Source organism: Hyperolius riggenbachi, chromosome 2, assembly GCF_040937935.1.
Source record: "Hyperolius riggenbachi isolate aHypRig1 chromosome 2, aHypRig1.pri, whole genome shotgun sequence".
NCBI classification, from domain to species: domain Eukaryota; kingdom Metazoa; phylum Chordata; class Amphibia; order Anura; family Hyperoliidae; genus Hyperolius; species Hyperolius riggenbachi.
In genome coordinates, this window is record NC_090647.1 from 320,100,330 (window position 1) to 320,120,386 (window position 20,057).

The following is a 20,057-nucleotide window of genomic DNA, read 5'->3' on the forward strand; positions in this document are numbered from 1 at the left end:
ATCACCCAATACTCCCACCAGCAGCAGCACTATCGGCAGCAGTAGTCATCACCACCAACGGCTGGTTCGCATGGTGAATGACTACTTGGGGTCATCCAGTGCAACAGACAATATGGATACAGATGACCCCATGGAGTATTGGGTGAAGAAGCTGGACACCTGGCCTGAGCTTGCTCAGTACGCACTGCAGGTTCTGTCATGCCCCGCCTCCAGTGTGCTTTCTGAGCGGGTATTCAGTGCCGCAGGTGGGGTGGTCACCGACTACCGGACCCGTCTGTCCACAGAAAATGTGGACAGACTCACATTTATTAAAATGAATGAGTCCTGGATCAATGACCAGTTCAAAGGCCCTGTCACTGATTCCAGAGAGTGAGTAAAAGGGTCTGGTCATAATCCCTCGCACGCTCTCCCGCAAAATTATATATTAATTGGATACAATCTCCCAAAAATTTTTTAATGTAAAGCGGATCCGAGATGAAAAACTAAATATAATAAGTCACTTGTCTATATACTCTATCTTGTCTAAAGTTTAGATGGTTTACACAGCAAATCTAGCTGTAAACAGCTTCAACGGTATATTTTTCATCAATATTATTTTTTCCTGTGATACAATGTGAGCAGAAATGTTTTCTGCTTGTCACTATTACACAATTACACACATAGGCAGGCACGCTTATCTGTGTCTAGGCATGCAAATCTGCATATCTGAATTTTGTGAGAAAACTGCACTCCTATTTCCTCCATTACAAAGGCAATTGATCTGTATCTGCACTTCATCTCTCAGATTGTGAAACTATGCCTCTGAAAGCTATAGATATTAACACCTTTTTCACCTGCCCAGACTGAAATTCCACAATCCCTTGCAAGCGCCAAGGTTCTATTAAGAAGTTGTGTGTGTGCCTTGTTTAGTTTATAGGAAATTAGGGTATTTAAACAAAACAAGTATATTTGCCTTAAAGGGAACCAGAGACGAAGCACCCTTGTGTATTTTACCATATATATCAGTAAGAACATGAGAGAAAACACTTACCATGCTCTCTGTTTCATCATCACTGCTAAAAGTGTCTGTTATCTGCTGTGATAAGAATCCCGGACTGAGCATTCACTCTCTCTTTGCAGGGAATAATTATAGCTCAGTCATTATAGCAGAGCCACAAGGGGGCAGGCTTGGGCTTGAAAAGACACCAGAGAAGACAGACTCGGCTATAATCTTTCCGTAGCAAAGCTAGACTGAGCTCAGTCGGGGATTCTTATCAGAGGTGATAACAGTCAGATTAAACAGAGAACAATGAAACAAAGAGCAGATTAGGTGTTTACTGTCATGTTCCCACTGATTTATAAGGTAAAATACATGAGGGTACTTCATCTCTGGTTCTCTTTAAGGAATGCCCTTTAAACTATATGTAACAAACACAATTATGCAATGAGAAAAAGTTCATCTCGGATCCACTTTTATCCAAAAAACATCTATTGCAGCATTTATTTTTAAAAAATTCATAACTCTATGCGGTGTCCAGGTAGAAAAATAGTGATGTCCCACCTGTGGCAAGGGCACAACTGGTGTAACAAATTAAAAGTAAAAAGAAAAAAAAAAAAAAAAAAAAGGCTTGGGTGCTACAATACATACTCGGCTGTCCAAAAAAATTACTCCTGCTGAACCCAATTATTTTGTTATAAAAATAAGTGCCGTGGTACCACAGTGAGGGTTCACGGCCTGCTGATACTACTCCAACACTGTCTGCTGACTGCTGCTGCATTTTAAAAAAAAAAAAAAAACTCTGTGTGTTGTCCGGGTTGAAAAATAGTGATGTCCGAGCTGTGGCGAGGGTCGAACTGCGGCTTCGCAACCGCTGCCTGGCTGGAACTAATGTATTTTATTTAAAAATAATTTCTGCTGCCTCTAACCAAAACAAAATTAGTTCTGCGGCCGCCAACTCAGCTACCTGACGTTATACTTTTCTGCCCAGGTCTCTAGTGTTTGAGGGCCTGTACTGCTGCCATTACCTGCTGTGTCAAACCTCATGATACCTACAACTGCTGCTGTGACAACTTCAACTTCTGGACATTATAGCCTTCAATCCTGGTCTCTCTTGGGTCCGAGGACCTGTACCGCTGCTGACATTATTACCTGCTGCTGTGTCAAACCTTGCGATACCTATCGCTGCTGCTGTGACAACTTCAAATGCTGGACTTTATAACCTTCAATCCAGGTCTCTCTAGGGGCCGAGGACCTGTACCGCTGCTGACATTATTACCTGCTGCTGTGTCAAACCTTGCGATACCTACTTCTGCTGCTGGGACAACTTCAACTGCTGGACATTATATCCTTCAATCCAGGTCTCTCTAGGGACAGAGGACCTGTACCGCTGCTGACATTATTACCTGCTGCTGTGTCAAACCTTGCGATACCTATCGCTGCTGCTGTGACAACTTCAACTGCTGGACTTTATAACCTTCAATCCTGGTCTCTCTTGGGTCCGAGGACCTGTACCGCTGCTGACATTATTACCTGCTGCTGTGTCAAACCTTATGATACCTACTTCTGCTGCTGGGACAACTTCAACTGCTGGACATTATATCCTTCAATCCTGGTCTCTCTTGGGTCCGAGGACCTGTACCGCTGCTGACATTATTACCTGCTGCTGTGTCAAACCTTATGATACCTACTTCTGCTGCTGGGACAACTTCAACTGCTGGACATTATATCCTTCAGTCCTGGTCTCTCTTGGGTCCGAGGACCTGTACCGCTGCTGACATTATTACCTGCTGCTGTGTCAAACCTTATGATACCTACTTCTGCTGCTGGGACAACTTCAACTGCTGGACATTATATCCTTCAATCCAGGTCTCTCTAGGGACAGAGGACCTGTACCGCTGCTGACATTATTACCTGCTGCTGTGTCAAACCTTGCGATACCTATCGCTGCTGCTGTGACAACTTCAACTGCTGGACATTATATCCTTCAATCCTGGTCTCTCTTGGGTCCGAGGACCTGTACCGCTGCTGACATTATTACCTGCTGCTGTGTCAAACCTTATGATACCTACTTCTGCTGCTGGGACAACTTCAACTGCTGGACATTATATCCTTCAATCCTGGTCTCTCTTGGGTCCGAGGACCTGTACCGCTGCTGACATTATTACCTGCTGCTGTGTCAAACCTTATGATACCTACTTCTGCTGCTGGGACAACTTCAACTGCTGGACATTATATCCTTCAATCCTGGTCTCTCTTGGGTCCGAGGACCTGTACCGCTGCTGACATTATTACCTGCTGCTGTGTCAAACCTTATGATACCTACTTCTGCTGCTGGGACAACTTCAACTGCTGGACATTATATCCTTCAATCCAGGTCTCTCTAGGGACAGAGGACCTGTACCGCTGCTGACATTATTACCTGCTGCTGTGTCAAACCTTGCGATACCTATCGCTGCTGCTGTGACAACTTCAACTGCTGGACATTATATCCTTCAATCCTGGTCTCTCTTGGGTCCGAGGACCTGTACCGCTGCTGACATTATTACCTGCTGCTGTGTCAAACCTTATGATACCTACTTCTGCTGCTGGGACAACTTCAACTGCTGGACATTATATCCTTCAATCCTGGTCTCTCTTGGGTCCGAGGACCTGTACCGCTGCTGACATTATTACCTGCTGCTGTGTCAAACCTTATGATACCTACTTCTGCTGCTGGGACAACTTCAACTGCTGGACATTATATCCTTCAATCCTGGTCTCTCTTGGGTCCGAGGACCTGTACCGCTGCTGACATTATTACCTGCTGCTGTGTCAAACCTTATGATACCTACTTCTGCTGCTGGGACAACTTCAACTGCTGGACATTATATCCTTCAATCCAGGTCTCTCTAGGGGCCGAGGACCTGTACCGCTGCTGACATTATTACCTGCTGCTGTGTCAAACCTTGCGATACCTATCGCTGCTGCTGTGACAACTTCAACTGCTGGACTTTATAACCTTCAATCCAGGTCTCTCTAGGGGCCGAGGACCTGTACCGCTGCTGACATTATTACCTGCTGCTGTGTCAAACCTTGCGATACCTACTTCTGCTGCTGGGACAACTTCAACTGCTGGACATTATATCCTTCAATCCAGGTCTCTCTAGGGACAGAGGACCTGTACCGCTGCTGACATTATTACCTGCTGCTGTGTCAAACCTTGCGATACCTATCGCTGCTGCTGTGACAACTTCAACTGCTGGACTTTATAACCTTCAATCCTGGTCTCTCTTGGGTCCGAGGACCTGTACCGCTGCTGACATTATTACCTGCTGCTGTGTCAAACCTTATGATACCTACTTCTGCTGCTGGGACAACTTCAACTGCTGGACATTATATCCTTCAATCCTGGTCTCTCTTGGGTCCGAGGACCTGTACCGCTGCTGACATTATTACCTGCTGCTGTGTCAAACCTTATGATACCTACTTCTGCTGCTGTGACAACTTCAACTGCTGGACATTATATCCTTCAATCCTGGTCTCTCTTGGGTCCGAGGACCTGTACCGCTGCTGACATTATTACCTGCTGCTGTGTCAAACCTTGCGATACCTACTTCTGCTGCTGGGACAACTTCAACTGCTGGACATTATATCCTTCAATCCAGGTCTCTCTAGGGACAGAGGACCTGTACCGCTGCTGACATTATTACCTGCTGCTGTGTCAAACCTTGCGATACCTACTTCTGCTGCTGGGACAACTTCAACTGCTGGACATTATATCCTTCAATCCAGGTCTCTCTAGGGACAGAGGACCTGTACCGCTGCTGACATTATTACCTGCTGCTGTGTCAAACCTTGCGATACCTACTTCTGCTGCTGGGACAACTTCAACTGCTGGACATTATATCCTTCAATCCAGGTCTCTCTAGGGGCCGAGGACCTGTACCGCTGCTGACATTATTACCTGCTGCTGTGTCAAACCTTGCGATACCTATCGCTGCTGCTGTGACAACTTCAACTGCTGGACTTTATAACCTTCAATCCAGGTCTCTCTAGGGGCCGAGGACCTGTACCGCTGCTGACATTATTACCTGCTGCTGTGTCAAACCTTGCGATACCTACTTCTGCTGCTGGGACAACTTCAACTGCTGGACATTATATCCTTCAATCCAGGTCTCTCTAGGGACAGAGGACCTGTACCGCTGCTGACATTATTACCTGCTGCTGTGTCAAACCTTGCGATACCTATCGCTGCTGCTGTGACAACTTCAACTGCTGGACATTATATCCTTCAATCCAGGTCTCTCTAGGGGCCGAGGACCTGTACCGCTGCTGACATTATTACCTGCTGCTGTGTCAAACCTTATGATACCTACTTCTGCTGCTGGGACAACTTCAACTGCTGGACATTATATCCTTCAATCCTGGTCTCTCTTGGGTCCGAGGACCTGTACCGCTGCTGACATTATTACCTGCTGCTGTGTCAAACCTTATGATACCTACTTCTGCTGCTGGGACAACTTCAACTGCTGGACATTATATCCTTCAATCCTGGTCTCTCTAGGGGCCGAGGACCTGTACCGCTGCTGACATTATTACCTGCTGCTGTGTCAAACCTTGCGATACCTATCGCTGCTGCTGTGACAACTTCAACTGCTGGACTTTATAACCTTCAATCCAGGTCTCTCTAGGGGCCGAGGACCTGTACCGCTGCTGACATTATTACCTGCTGCTGTGTCAAACCTTGCGATACCTATCGCTGCTGCTGTGACAACTTCAACTGCTGGACTTTATAACCTTCAATCCAGGTCTCTCTAGGGGCCGAGGACCTGTACCGCTGCTGACATTATTACCTGCTGCTGTGTCAAACCTTGCGATACCTACTTCTGCTGCTGGGACAACTTCAACTGCTGGACATTATATCCTTCAATCCAGGTCTCTCTAGGGACAGAGGACCTGTACCGCTGCTGACATTATTACCTGCTGCTGTGTCAAACCTTGCGATACCTATCGCTGCTGCTGTGACAACTTCAACTGCTGGACATTATTTCCTTCAATCCTGATCTCTCTTGGGTCCGAGGACCTGTACCGCTGCTGACATTATTACCTGCTGCTGTGTCAAACCTTATGATACCTACTTCTGCTGCTGGGACAACTTCAACTGCTGGACATTATATCCTTCAATCCAGGTCTCTCTAGGGGCCGAGGACCTGTACCGCTGCTGACATTATTACCTGCTGCTGTGTCAAACCTTGCGATACCTACTTCTGCTGCTGGGACAACTTCAACTGCTGGACATTATATCCTTCAATCCAGGTCTCTCTAGGGACAGAGGACCTGTACCGCTGCTGACATTATTACCTGCTGCTGTGTCAAACCTTGCGATACCTACTTCTGCTGCTGGGACAACTTCAACTGCTGGACATTATATCCTTCAATCCAGGTCTCTCTAGGGACAGAGGACCTGTACCGCTGCTGACATTATTACCTGCTGCTGTGTCAAACCTTGCGATACCTACTTCTGCTGCTGGGACAACTTCAACTGCTGGACATTATATCCTTCAATCCAGGTCTCTCTAGGGGCCGAGGACCTGTACCGCTGCTGACATTATTACCTGCTGCTGTGTCAAACCTTGCGATACCTATCGCTGCTGCTGTGACAACTTCAACTGCTGGACTTTATAACCTTCAATCCAGGTCTCTCTAGGGGCCGAGGACCTGTACCGCTGCTGACATTATTACCTGCTGCTGTGTCAAACCTTGCGATACCTACTTCTGCTGCTGGGACAACTTCAACTGCTGGACATTATATCCTTCAATCCAGGTCTCTCTAGGGACCGAGGACCTGTACCGCTGCTGACATTATTACCTGCTGCTGTGTCAAACCTTGCGATACCTATCGCTGCTGCTGTGACAACTTCAACTGCTGGACATTATATCCTTCAATCCAGGTCTCTCTAGGGGCCGAGGACCTGTACCGCTGCTGACATTATTACCTGCTGCTGTGTCAAACCTTGTGATACCTACCGCTGCTGCTGTGACAACTTCAACTTCTGGACTTCTGGAAGGGCATGTCTACCCTGCAGCCGTTACCTGCTGCCTCAAAACCAATATTGACTTACGCTACTGCCAAGCCATCTTATGGAAGTTATACCCTGTGCCTCGAACAACGAGTGATGTCAGAGATTTATTAAAGTGGATCCGAGATGAACTTTTACTCATTGCATAATTGTTTTCATTACATATAGTTTATAGGGCATTCCTTAAGGAAAATACTTGTGTTTTTTAATACCCTAATTTCCTATAAACTAAGCAAGCCATGCCCACAGCTTCTCGAAAACGCCTTGGTGTTTGCAAGGGATTGTGTGATTTCAGTCTGGGTTGTTTAAAAAGGGTGTTGCTAGCTATAGATTTCAGGGGCAGAGTAATCACAATCTGAGAGTTGCAGTGCAGATACAGAATACAGCTCAGTGTTCTGTGTAATAGAGGAGATAGGAGTGGAATATTCAAAGAATATGCAGATATGCAGAATAGCATGCCTAGATACAGATAAGCTTGCCTTGAGTGTAATTGTGTAATATTGACTGACAAGCAGAATACATGGTTGATCCCATTGTATCACAGGAAAAAATAGTACTGTTGAAAAATACACTGTTGAAGGTGTTTGCAGCTAGATTTGCTGAGTAAACCATCTAAACTTTAGACAAGATACATAGACAAGTGACTTGTTATTATATTTACGGTTTCATATCGGATCCGCTTTAAACAAAATCATATAATATGGCATGAAAGATTTTGTTTAAAAATCTGAACAAAGACTTTACATCTTGGCTACTTAATATTGTATCCAAGGGTGAATTTTGATATCCTTAAACAGGATAGGGCGCCTGGTAGAGCACATATATACACACTTCGGCGACAAATAATGCACCAGGTGTAGCCCATATAACAACTTCGGGTCTGGCCATGGATAGCGGGGATTGAAATAATTTGGGCTTGTAGCCTATATCAAAACTCAGGTGCACTTTTAGACACCTTGTAGAAGCCCATATTTCCAGAAATAACTTTGATCTCTATGGCGTCGCACTTTTCATAGATGTAGGCCAGGTGCCCTTTTCAACCGATACAGTGAATTCTTTGTTAATAACTAGGAGAGGTGTTTGACCCCCATATCATCAAATTTGATGTAAGGCAAGAAACAAATTATGCTTGAAAAATATTGCAAATCTCTAAACCTTGACAAATGAACATTTGTGTGTTACAGTAAATATATTTTGTGGTGCATACAACCGACATAAAAATATGCCAGGCAAGCAAGAGCCTGATGGTTATCAATCGTCACCAGCTAGTAGTTATACATACATTGTTCAATACATAGAATCCAACAGTGAACATGTTATAATAAATATTTTATTGCAATTTGCAACAACTTTGTTAAACTTTTTTTTAAAAAGTGAACAAATATAAAACACATAAAACAAAATTTAAACTTTTGTTTCTTAAAACAGAAAAAAATAATAATCTGAGGGAAGTTATTTGCCCATAGACATTACTTGATGTCTGAGTGCTAATGACTAAATAGAGTGCACCTGTGTGTAATCTAATGTCAGTACAAATACAGCTGCTCTGTGAGGGCCTCAGAGATTGTCTAAGAGAATATTGGGAGCAACAACACCATGAAGTCCAAAGAACACACCAGACAGTTCAGGGATAAAGTTATTGAGAAATTTAAAGCAGGCTTAGGCTACAAAAACAATTCCTATGCCTGGAACATACCACGGAGCACTGTTCAAGCGATCATTCAGAAATGGAAGGAGTATGGCACAACTGTAAACCTCCCAAGACAAGGCCATCCACCTAAACTCACAGGCCGAACAAGGAGAGCGCTGATCAGAAATGCAGTCAACAGGCCCATGGCGACTCTGGACGAGCTGCAGAGATCTACAGCTCAGGTGGGAGACTGTCCATACGACAGCTATTAGTCATGCACTGTACAAAGTTTGCATTTATGGAAGAGTGGCAAGAAGAAAGACATTGTTAAAGAGACACTGAAGCTTAAAAAAAAGATGATATTCTGATTTGTATGTGTAGTACAGCTAAGAAAAAAAACATTAAGATCAGATACATCAGTCTAATTGTTTCCAGTACAGGAAGAATTTAGAAACTCCAGTTGTTATCTCTATGCCAAAAAGCTAGTAAGCTCTCCCACTAACTTAGTTGTGGAAACGGCTGTTATCTGACTTTTATTATCTGAACTGTAATTGAACTGTTTACTTTTCCTCTGCTAGAGGAGAGTTCATTACTTCACAGACTGCTCTGAAAGACTCATTTTGAATGCTGAGTGTTGTGTAATCTGCACATTATTATAGGATAATGTAATCTGCGAAAAAACACTATATAACTGAAAATAAAAATATGAGAATATTTTCTTTGCTGCTAATCTTCTAGTAATTATTCATAGTACACAACCAATTCATTATATCATATATATTTTTTTCGCTTCAGTGTCTCTCTTTAACAGGAAGCATAAGAAGTTCCATTTGCAGTTTGCCACAAGCCATGTGGGGGACACAGCAACTATGTTGAAGAAGGTGCTCTGGTCAGATGAGACCAAAATTGAACTTTTTGGACAAAATGCAACACTCTACGCTCTGTGTGGCGGAAAATGAACACTGCACATCACTCTGAACACACCACCCCCACTGTCAAATATGGTGGTGGCAGCATCATGCTCGGGGGATGCATCTCTTCAGCAGGGACAGGGAAGCTGGTCAGAGTTGATGGGAAGATGGATGGAGCCAAATACAGAGCAAACTTGGAAGAAAACCTCTTGGAATCTGCGAAAGACTTGAGACTGGGGTGGAGGTTCACCTTCCAGCAGGACAACGACCCTAAACATAAAGCCAGGGCAACAATGGAATGGTTTAAAACAAAACATATATACAGTGGTTTGCAAAAGTATTCGGCCCCCTTGAAGTTTTCCACATTTTGTCATATTACTGCCACAAACATGAATCAATTGTATTGGAATTCAACATGAAAGACCAACACAAAGTGGTGTACACATGAGAAGTGCAACAAAAATCATACATGAGTCCACATTTTTTTTACTAATAAATAACTGCTAAGTGGTGTGTGCATAATTATTCGGCACCCTTTGATCAGAGTGCATTCAGTTGCCTATAGACAGTGCCTGATGAGTGCTATTGACTAAATAGAGTGCACCTGTGTGTAATTTAATGTCAGTACAAATACAGCTGCTCTTTGAGGGCCTCAGAGGTTGTCTAAGAGAATATTGGGAGCAACGAGACCGTAAAGTCCAAAGAACACACCAGACTGGTCAGGGATCAAGTAATTGACAAATTTAAAGGAGGCTTAGGCTACAAAAAGATTTCCTATGCCTTGAACATCCCACGGAGCACTGTTCAAGCGACCATTCAGAAATGGAAGGAGTATGGCACAACTGTGAACCTCCCAAGACAAGGCCATCCACCTAAACTCACAGGCCGAACAAGGACTGCGCTGATCAGAAATGCAGTCAAGAGGCCCATGGTGACTCTGGACGAGCTGCAGAGATCTACAGCTCAGGTGGTGGAATCTGTCCATAGGACAACTATTAGTCATGCACTGTACAAAGTTGGCCTTTATGGAAGAGTGGCAAGAAGAAAGGCATTGTTAACAGAAAGCATAAGAAGTCCCATTTGCATTTTGCCACAAGCCATGTGGGGGACACAGCAACCATGTGGAAGAAGTTGCTCTGGTCAGATGAGACCAAAATGGTATTTTTTGGACAAAATGAAAAACGCTCTCTGTGGCGGAAAACTAACACTGCACGTCACTCTGAACACACCATCCCCGCTGTCAAATATGGTGGTGGCAGCATCATGCTGGGGGTGTGCATCTCTTCAGCAGGGACAGGGAAGCTGGTCAGAGTTGATGGGAAGATGTATGGAGCCAATTACAGGGCAAATTTGTAAGAAAACCTCTTGGAGACTGCAAAAGACTTGAGACTGGGGTGGAGGTTCACCTTCCAGCAGGACAATGACCCGAAACATAAAGCCAGGGCAACTATGGAATGGTTTAAAACAAAACATATATATGTGTTAGAAAGGGCCAGTCAAAGTCCAGATCTAAATCCAATCGACAATCTGTGGCAAGATCTGAAAACTGGTGTTCACAAACGCTGTCCATTTAATCTGACTGAGCTGGAGCTGTTTTGCAAAGAAGAATGGGCAAGGATTTCAGTCTCTAGATGTGCAAAGCTGGTAGAGACATACCCTAAAAGACTGGCAGCTGTAATTGCAAAAAAATGGTGGTTCTACAAAGTATTGACTCAGGTGACCGAATAATTAAGTACACCCCACTTAGTTATTTATTTGTAAAAAATGTTTGTAATCATGTATGATTTTCAGTCCACTTTTTCTCACGTGTACCCATACAAAAACTTTGGCTACAAAAAAAGCCCAGGGCCGTGTTAATTACTATTCCCCCTCCAGGCCGCCATGGATAGTGGCGAATGAAATATTTCGGCTTCCAGCACTTGTAGGCTATATCAAAACTCGGGCGGCCTTTTCTACACCTTGTAGCCCATATTTCACTAAATACTATTTATGTCTACCACTTTGTATTGGTCTTTCACGTGGAATTCTAATACAATGGATTCATGTTTGTGGCAGTAATATGATATAATGTGGAAGACTTCAAGGGGGCAGAATACTTTTGCAAGCCACTGGATATAATTCGGAACCCAGGAGGAGTCAGGACCAACATTACATCCTCCTTGTACCTGCCAGTTGTCCAAAATAGTCATGGAGCTGTCCTGCCTCCTCCCTGAAAGCGAGGATGCGTTGCCTTTGCTCCTCAATTTGGCCCTCCATCTCCTGCCTTTGTTGCAGCAGTTGGTGGCGGAAAGCTGCCTCTTGCTGCCGAAGTTGCTCCTCAAAGTCCGCCTGCTGCTGCTGAAGAGTCGTTTGTTGTTCTGACTTCCACTGTTCTAATTGTTGAACAGTGGAAGTCAGAACCACCACTTCCTGCTGCAGGGTTGAGACTTGGCCGGCCAGAATCTCGAAATGAGAAGAAGCTGTAAAGAAAAAGATGGAGAAAAATAAAATATTACACTACGCATGAACAAAAACTGATAATAAAAGAATAAACAGTAGAGTGTGGTACCGTATCAGCCATCAGTAAAAGCAAGGCATTATGAAACCCAGTGATAGCATTGATTGGTTAGGCTAGATTCGAGAAAAGTAAACAGTGATTTTTCACATTATAATACTTTCGTTGTACTTTTTCATGACAAACACATTGAAAACACAACTTATACATTGACCTTCACTGTATTCATGGGTGGCTTCTAAAGGAAAAAATGAGATGTACACAAGATTCAAAATGTACACATTTCATGAAATCTGTACAACCTGGTTTAAACTAGGACTCTTGTTAAGAACCTCTCATGCTTGTACAATGGGTTTATCAATGCGCAAAATGATTGATTTATTTAAATTTTTTACTTCATTGTTTGTGTCATATGCTTTGTAAGATGGTGTTTACTGGCACTATTCTTTTTTTTCCCCATGCATACGTTGGTTTGAAATGCCACAATTCTCTTTAGCTTAGAATTAATGGTGCATGTGATGTGATGTGACTAGCCCAGTTTCAATTTGAACTTGGAATTTACAATGGCTAGCCAGTCACCAGAGTGTACGTTACGTTTCATTCAGGGCAATGTTGATCTTATCAACTCAGCTTGGATAGCAGGAAAAGTGTTCTCTGACTGAGTAACATTTAAGTCATGTATAATTACATTTATCTTTGCAGAAAAATTGTTAAACTTTATGTCAGTGTACAGAAAGTGTGTTTTTCATTGTTAGTCAGGAACCACTCCGATGAATGCTTTTTATAAGCCGAAAAGTCACTGTTTACTCATGTCTAAGTTTGCCAATGAATGATCTCATCCAGAATCAAAATACATACTCATTGTTTTTCAAAAAGTATGACTAATGAAATATGACTGCCAAAATTAGTGTATCGCAAAATCACAATCCAAAAAAGACACATAAATGTTGAAGAAATTGTTGTGGCTAGTGGATAAGGAATACCTTTAAACTACCATTACACACGTGCATACTGCCATAGTACTGAAGCTTGTCAACATTTCTTAAATTGATATGTTGGCCCAGTATGTACAATTTATTTATGGCCACTTAGGGATAAAGTTTCATTTCAAGTTGTGAAATTAAACCATGGGCTTCCCGGCTTACATAATATTTAGGGATGATACACTAGTTTCACTATGGATGGACATAATCACTGGCTGGATGAGGTATTGTAATCTGGAAGCAGGGTGATGTGGTGGTGGGTCAGTGCTCTTACTTTTCTACGATTCCAATCCATTCAACTTCGGGCTGGAGTTCTTCAAGGACAACTATCTTGAAATAAGTAGGCAGTAAACATCTGACAGACCCGACGGCTTTTGGCACAATCCATCACCGTCATGGGGTGATTCTCATGGATTTCTTTGTTTTCAAAAGCATTTCATGAACAGCAGTTGAACTGCCAAAATGGCAAGATAACAGCCGGTCTCCCTACTCGTCACTTGCACACTATGTTGTCAGTTATATTTGTAAACTGTTGTTCAGTAAATGCTGTTGAAAACAAATAAAGCCTTGGGAATCACCCCTAAAAACAGGTAGACTGGCCCAAAACCTGTCATCTGTAACATGTTAACTGCCGAGTTTTTTCTAGATAGTGTTCCTTTAATTTCTTCCTTCTGTCTGTATTGTTTTCCTCCTATAACTCATTCTTCTAGACTACCATACGATACATGCACTACAACGTCCGCAAATCAATACACTGCATCAAATACCATGTAAAAGGTTTAATAATGTAACGCACAAGCAAAATATAATTTTGCATTAAGTAAGGTGTTACATATTTATTGAATGTTTTCTAGATGCAACGTTATACACATCGATAAGACTTTCTCAAAAGCAAAATTTGATGTGGTAAATTATGAGAAACTTTGTACACTGTTTGATAAAAGTAGTTGAATAGAGGGCAATACAGACATAGGACTTTGGTATGATGTACATTGTGTGCACGTACAGTCTTTGTCAGATAACTGACAACACAATATACTCTGTGCATCGAAGAGGAAGATGTTGGCACTATATACATAATGAAAATTAGCAATAACGATAAAAACACTTCTCAAAGAACCTCTACTATATCATTGTAACTATCAAATTTACTACATCGCATGTTAGTTCCCTGGGTCTTGTAGTGGCAATCAATATTTGTAATAAATATTGACTTTTAACAACAAACAGTGTACAGAAAACAAACTGGTCAGTGGTCACTGGCCAGCAGATGATTTGAAAGTGGAATTTTTTTCACATTAAACACTCGGTACAACTTTTATTTCCCCCTCCACACACAAAAAAAGAGTTAAGTTAGTACTGTTATAAATATGTGGATACATTCCGTCTTGTGTGTACTTCTTTGTACAACAGTACATTTTACTTACACACAGTTGTGCCACTTTGACCAGATTCTGGCCTGCTGGAAGACTTCTGTCGTCTTCCGCGCCTGCGCCTGCGAAGTCGCACAGAGATAGATGCTACGATAAAAAGAAAACATGGCATCATGCAACTTTTTTTTTTTTTTCTTGGAGAGAAAAAAAAAAAAACATAGTTCTGTGCAAAATTAAATTATGTACTAATCTCCTTCCTTACAGACGTACCACTTTCATTTGATTAATGTTAAAACTTTGTTATAAAATACTTACATGCCACAGACAGGCTCCGGCCACGGGCACGCCTTTGCCCACGGCGCTGCCGACTTCTTGATCTGTGGCTGGTGCTGGGTCCAGCCTCCTCATCATTATCTTCAGGGGAGGGGACAGCAGCAGGATCCAATCCCTGTCTGGAAGAGGGAGGAGCAGAGGCACGACGGGACCGCCTGCGGCGCTGAGACCCATCCACTAAAAAAAAATGTGAGATTGTTTTAAAAATACAGATAGAAGAAGATATTACCTAAGGTTAAACAGTGCATTGCATAACAATAAGAGTATAAAGCCACTGATACATTGGAAAATCGTGAGGATTAACAAGGTTGAAAAAAAATTACACATCCCGCTACATATATGAAAAAAAACATTTGTTACTTACACTCAAGGTCAGACTTTATTTTCGCCACCGCACGTGGGGTCTTGGACTTAAAGTCAGACCACATTGTCTGAATTTTTTTAACCGACCACGTGCGGTGGTAAGTAGTCTGAAGGACTTGCAGCAGCCGGTCCATCACCTCCCTCTTCGCCGCCCTCTTCGCAGTGTCATACCCCCCCCGTAACATAGTCTGCAACATAAAAAAAAATAAAAAATTAATGATCAACAAAAAAAAAACCTTTACAATACATACATCTCTTGCTATGGTACTAACAACACTGCTGAAAGTAAATTAAATGTTGAATTGACTTATTATCAGTATTATCAACTGTGTGAACAATACAAGGAGATTATCTGTAAGTGAATTTTAAATCAAAGTTATGAGAGCCTAAAAGAACGATGTTGAGTTGACTTGAGTGTGTGTGGGGCGTAGTTGTGTAGTCTGAACATTAAGCCCTTCCATTGCAAATCTTCGGGGTACTACAGGGAGTGCAGAATTATTAGGCAAATGAGTATTCTGACCACATCATCCTTAGACCTCTTTACCACGAACTGTTGAGCTGTGTGCTCAGCAAGCAGTTACCAGGCAGCAGTGAGCAGTTGCCAGGCAGCAGCCAGCAGGGAGCACTTACCAAGCGTCAGCGAGCGGTTGTGAGAGTTTGAAAGGCATTTCACTGCCTATCAACAGTTCGTGGAAAAGAGGCCTCATGCATGTTGTCTTACTCCAAACTGTATAGGTTCAAAAGCCTACTACCAATTAAGCATATTAGGTGATGTGCATCTCTGTCTGTAATTAGAAGGGGTGTGGTGTAATGACATCAAAACCCTGTATCAGGTGTGCATAATTATTAGGTAACTGCCTTTCCTTTGTCAAAATCGGTCAAAAGAAGTACTTGACAGGCTCAGAAATGTCCAAAATCGATGAGATATTTTGCTGAGGGATGCAGCACTCGTACAATTACAAAGCTTCTGAAGCGTGATCATCGAACAATCAAGCGTTTCATTCAAAATAGTCAACAGGGTCGCAAGAAGCGCCTGGAAAAATAAAGGCTGGGCCAAGAAATATATCAAGACTCATTGTCCTAAGGTTTTATAGACTGATGAAATCAGAGTGAGTCTTCTTCATGGGCCACAGGGACAGATGGATGGGCCCGTGGCTGGATTGGTAAAGGCCAGAGAGATCCAGTCCGACTCAGATGCCAGCAGAGTGGAGGTGGAGTACTGGTTTGGGCTGGTATTTATCACTGGAGAGAGATGTTATATTGGTTTCACAGGTAAAATTAAATAATTGAAATGGGTATATATTTGTTTTTGTTAAGTTGCCTAATAATTGTGCACAGTAAAAGTCATCTGCACACACAGATTGATATCCCCCTAAAATCGCAAAAATTAAAAACAGAATAAAAACTACTTCCAAAAATATTCAGCTTTGATATTAATGAGTTTTTGGGTTCATGGATTAATACAGTAAGGAGAAATATAAAAAAAATTACTTTAATGATGAAGGTTTTCTCCTTCTTTCTTAGTCGCCGAGTGTTGGACGACCTGCTCCTCCCACCGTCAGCGGCTTCAGCTGCAGACGCCCTGCTCCTCCCATCATCAGCGGCGTCTTCAGCAGCAGCAGCAGACGCCCTGCTCCTCCCTCCATCAACGGCTTCAGCAGCAGCAGCCATCTAGAAGTCAATGAAAAATAACATTGAAAAATATAATATGTTTTTGCACATACGAAAACATTTTTCTGATCAAAACATGTTTAATTGCTATGAGTTTTCTGTTTAGAGACAAAGACAGCAACATAGCATTATATAATATAGTCTGTACAATGACTATTGTATAAATGCTTATCTATAGAGATGTCCCGAACGGTTCGCCGGCGAACGGTTCAAGCCGAACTTCCGGGGGTTCGGCATTGCGGCGAAACGCGAACTATCCAGGAAGTTCGATTCACCCTATAATGCTCCATTACGGTCAACTTTGACCCTCTACATCACAGTCAGCAGGCCCAAACTAGCCAATCAGAATACGCTATCCCCTGGAGACAATGCCCCCCTAATAAAAAGCAGGCAGCGGCGGCCATTACGCTGACTCGTGTGCCTGCTTTAGTGAGTGTAGGGCGAGCTGCTGCAGACTGTCTCTCATAGGAAAATATTAGTTATGCTCCTTGCTTGTTAAGTTGCTCCTGGCTAATTGATGTCGCTATAACAGCCCCCCACAACAGTTCTTTTGCAAACTAATCCTCTTTTTTTTTTATGTTGATTTGAATTCAACTGTATATATTACTGCACTTGTGTTACTGCTGGCTGCCAAAGCTGTTGCAATTTATACTGCCTGCTGCCACCACTGTTAGGCCCACCACACACATCCCAGTGACTATTAGCAGTAACAACCTTATCAGTGCACTTGTCTACCGCTGACAGCCGCTGCAAATCATACTGGCTGCCACTGCCAGGCCAACCACATCCAGTTACTAACTGTATCAGTAGTGTAATACCCATTATTACTGCACTTGTGTTGATGCGACAGCCGTTGCAATTCATACTGCATACACAAACAGCTGTTTGCAGTGTGTTATACAGTGAGTTTGGTGTGTCAGTGTGAAGCAGTACACTAATTAATTATACTACCTGATTGATGTATACACATGCAATATGTTTTAAAACACTTTAGGCCTGTCATTTAGCACTCAAGGTGATTTCTGCCCTTACAAAGCTGCTTTGCGTCAATTCCAGATTTTTCCCGGGGACTTTTGGCATGTATCCCGCTCCTCCACCTGGGGTTGTAGGTGTTAGACCCTTTAAAAGATGTTTAGCATCACTTTTATGGCCATAGTAATGTTTTTTACATTTTGCAATTCGCCTCCCCATTGAAGTGTATTGTGGTTTGTGGAGGTTTGCGCTAATCGAACCTTACGTGGAAGTTCGCGGACCGAAAATCGGCGGTTCGCGACATCTCTACTTATATAGTTACAAATCACTACTACGGAAGTGGATATCTATTATCTACTACTTTCATATGCTTCTACAGTGCTAGAAATTACGGACGTGGCTAGGGATCTGTAATGAATAAGAAAATTACCGTTGTGGCGGAATACAGCACTGCCGCTGCTTTCTCCTCTGGGAACGCGGAGGGAGAGTTGGTGTCATCTGGAGCTGGCGACGTGCGGTGTTCTGCCTTGTCCACACTGCATAGGAGGACTCGGCATACACGCACGCGCAATCAACGCAGCTGTCTTCTTTATGCGTTGAGAAGGAATATCAGCTGACAAGACGGTCAGCTGACTTCGGGACATGCCTGTCTGATAACGGAGATTGGCTGGGAGATCATGGTCGGGGATTGTAAATATACTCTGACATATAAGGCCGCCGCTCACAGTTGCCAATTGTCTACTGTTGCGAATGCACACATAGCACTCAGACCTAGTAGTCAGATCATAGTGCAGTGGAGTAAAAATGGGAGAAAAAACGGCCTATCTGCACATAGCTTAGCTAGTATTGTTTGTTATTTTATGATCTACTCAGATCCTAGTGCACCACTGAACCCGGGAGGAAACCGGCCTATCTGCACATACAAAAATAGCACTGCACTTTGTGGGAAGATCAGCGAACAATCTTACTGCATTTTGTAGGCACATGTTTCAACCAATCGGACTGCACTTGTGCGCACGTTACGACCAATCTGACTGCACTTTGTGGGAACATCAAGGATCAATCTTACTGCTATTTGGGCACATGTTTTTCAACCAATCTGAATGCACTTGTGGGCACAGGTTTCAATCAATCTGACTGCATTTTTTTGGACACATCTGCAAACAATCTGAGTGCACTTGTGGGCAAATCTGCTGCCAATCTGGTTGTACTCTGTGGGGGTTGTTGTGTCGGTCTGCCGGCCCTCCTCCACCATGGGCTCTGGAAAAATAAAAAAGGCCCAACATGCCCAGCTTGCCCGCGAAGGGAACTTCATGCCGTGAAAGTGCATGCCACAAATCGCCATCAAATGCAACATGATTGCGTTTTAACCACAATTTCGCGTGCAATTTTAACCAGGACACTGCAAAATTAACCATGACACTGCCAGGGTAGTTTAAGATTCGAAAAGGTGCGAAATCGCACGCAAAATCGCGGGGGAAAACTAATGCAAGAAAACGCATGCGTTTTTCCTATTAAATACATTAGCGGCGTTTCGCACGGATTCCAGAAGCACGCAAAATCTGCAATACCGTCGTGCAGATTTGGCCCGCCGCCAAATCAAGCACGCACGACGCACGCGTGCAAACAGCCCCAGCCACTTCAATACACTAAGCAAATCTGCATGTCGACGTCGCATGCGAATTCGCTATGGTGGAAACAGGGCCATATACAAATGATGTACAGGTCAGGGAGGGTCAAAAACAAAAATGGTAACATTTCTCTAACTAAAACAAAATGGACTAATTGCATTCATCACATCATAAACATATATGTAAAAGTATACTACTCACTTACCACAATAACAGTTTGCAGTGCAGACAGTCTCTCTCAGGTCACTCTCACTGGGCCACTCCAAACACTGCATGGGCTGGAAGTAAAGAATGACGAACTTCCGCAACGGTACCTCCGCCCCCAGCGCACGTGGGCGGAATTCCGGAATTTTTTTACGGAAGTACGCTGTTAACACATTTGAGACTATATACAACAATTTTATTGACTTTACACTCTTAAAACAATCTCCATATCATCATAAAAGGCAGAAGAAACCAAAAACAATCAGTAAATGTGGAAAAAAAACGGATTGAGTTACGCTTACGTAAATTACGGAAGTCCGCATAATATACATTTCTGAAGTCCGTATACCGTCGGAATTCCACGGAATTCCGCGGAACAGCTCCGTATACCGCCGGAATGACCCGGTAGCGGAATTCCGGATCGACGGAACACGGAATTACCACGGAATCGGAA

General features: G+C 43.1%; 1 protein-coding gene across 2 annotated transcripts; it reads right to left on the reverse strand.

The window, feature by feature from the left end:
- Positions 1–11,669: 11,669 nt before the first annotated feature.
- On the reverse strand, positions 11,670–19,825 carry LOC137544404 (probable serine/threonine-protein kinase fhkB). Of its 2 annotated transcripts, XM_068265472.1 has the most exons (6): positions 19,605–19,825; positions 16,617–16,796; positions 15,127–15,313; positions 14,745–14,939; positions 14,484–14,576; positions 11,670–12,038 (listed from the first exon to the last, which is right to left on the reverse strand). In XM_068265472.1, the coding sequence occupies exons 2-6, from the start codon at positions 16,794–16,796 to the stop codon at positions 11,728–11,730; spliced, it is 966 nt and encodes a 321-aa protein (XP_068121573.1). In that variant the 5' UTR covers positions 19,605–19,825; the 3' UTR covers positions 11,670–11,727. The 2 variants fall into 2 exon arrangements, with proteins under 2 accessions (XP_068121573.1, XP_068121574.1); XM_068265473.1 differs by lacking the exon at positions 19,605–19,825 and having other exon boundaries at positions 16,617–16,939.
- Between the last annotated feature and the right edge of the window lie 232 nt (positions 19,826–20,057).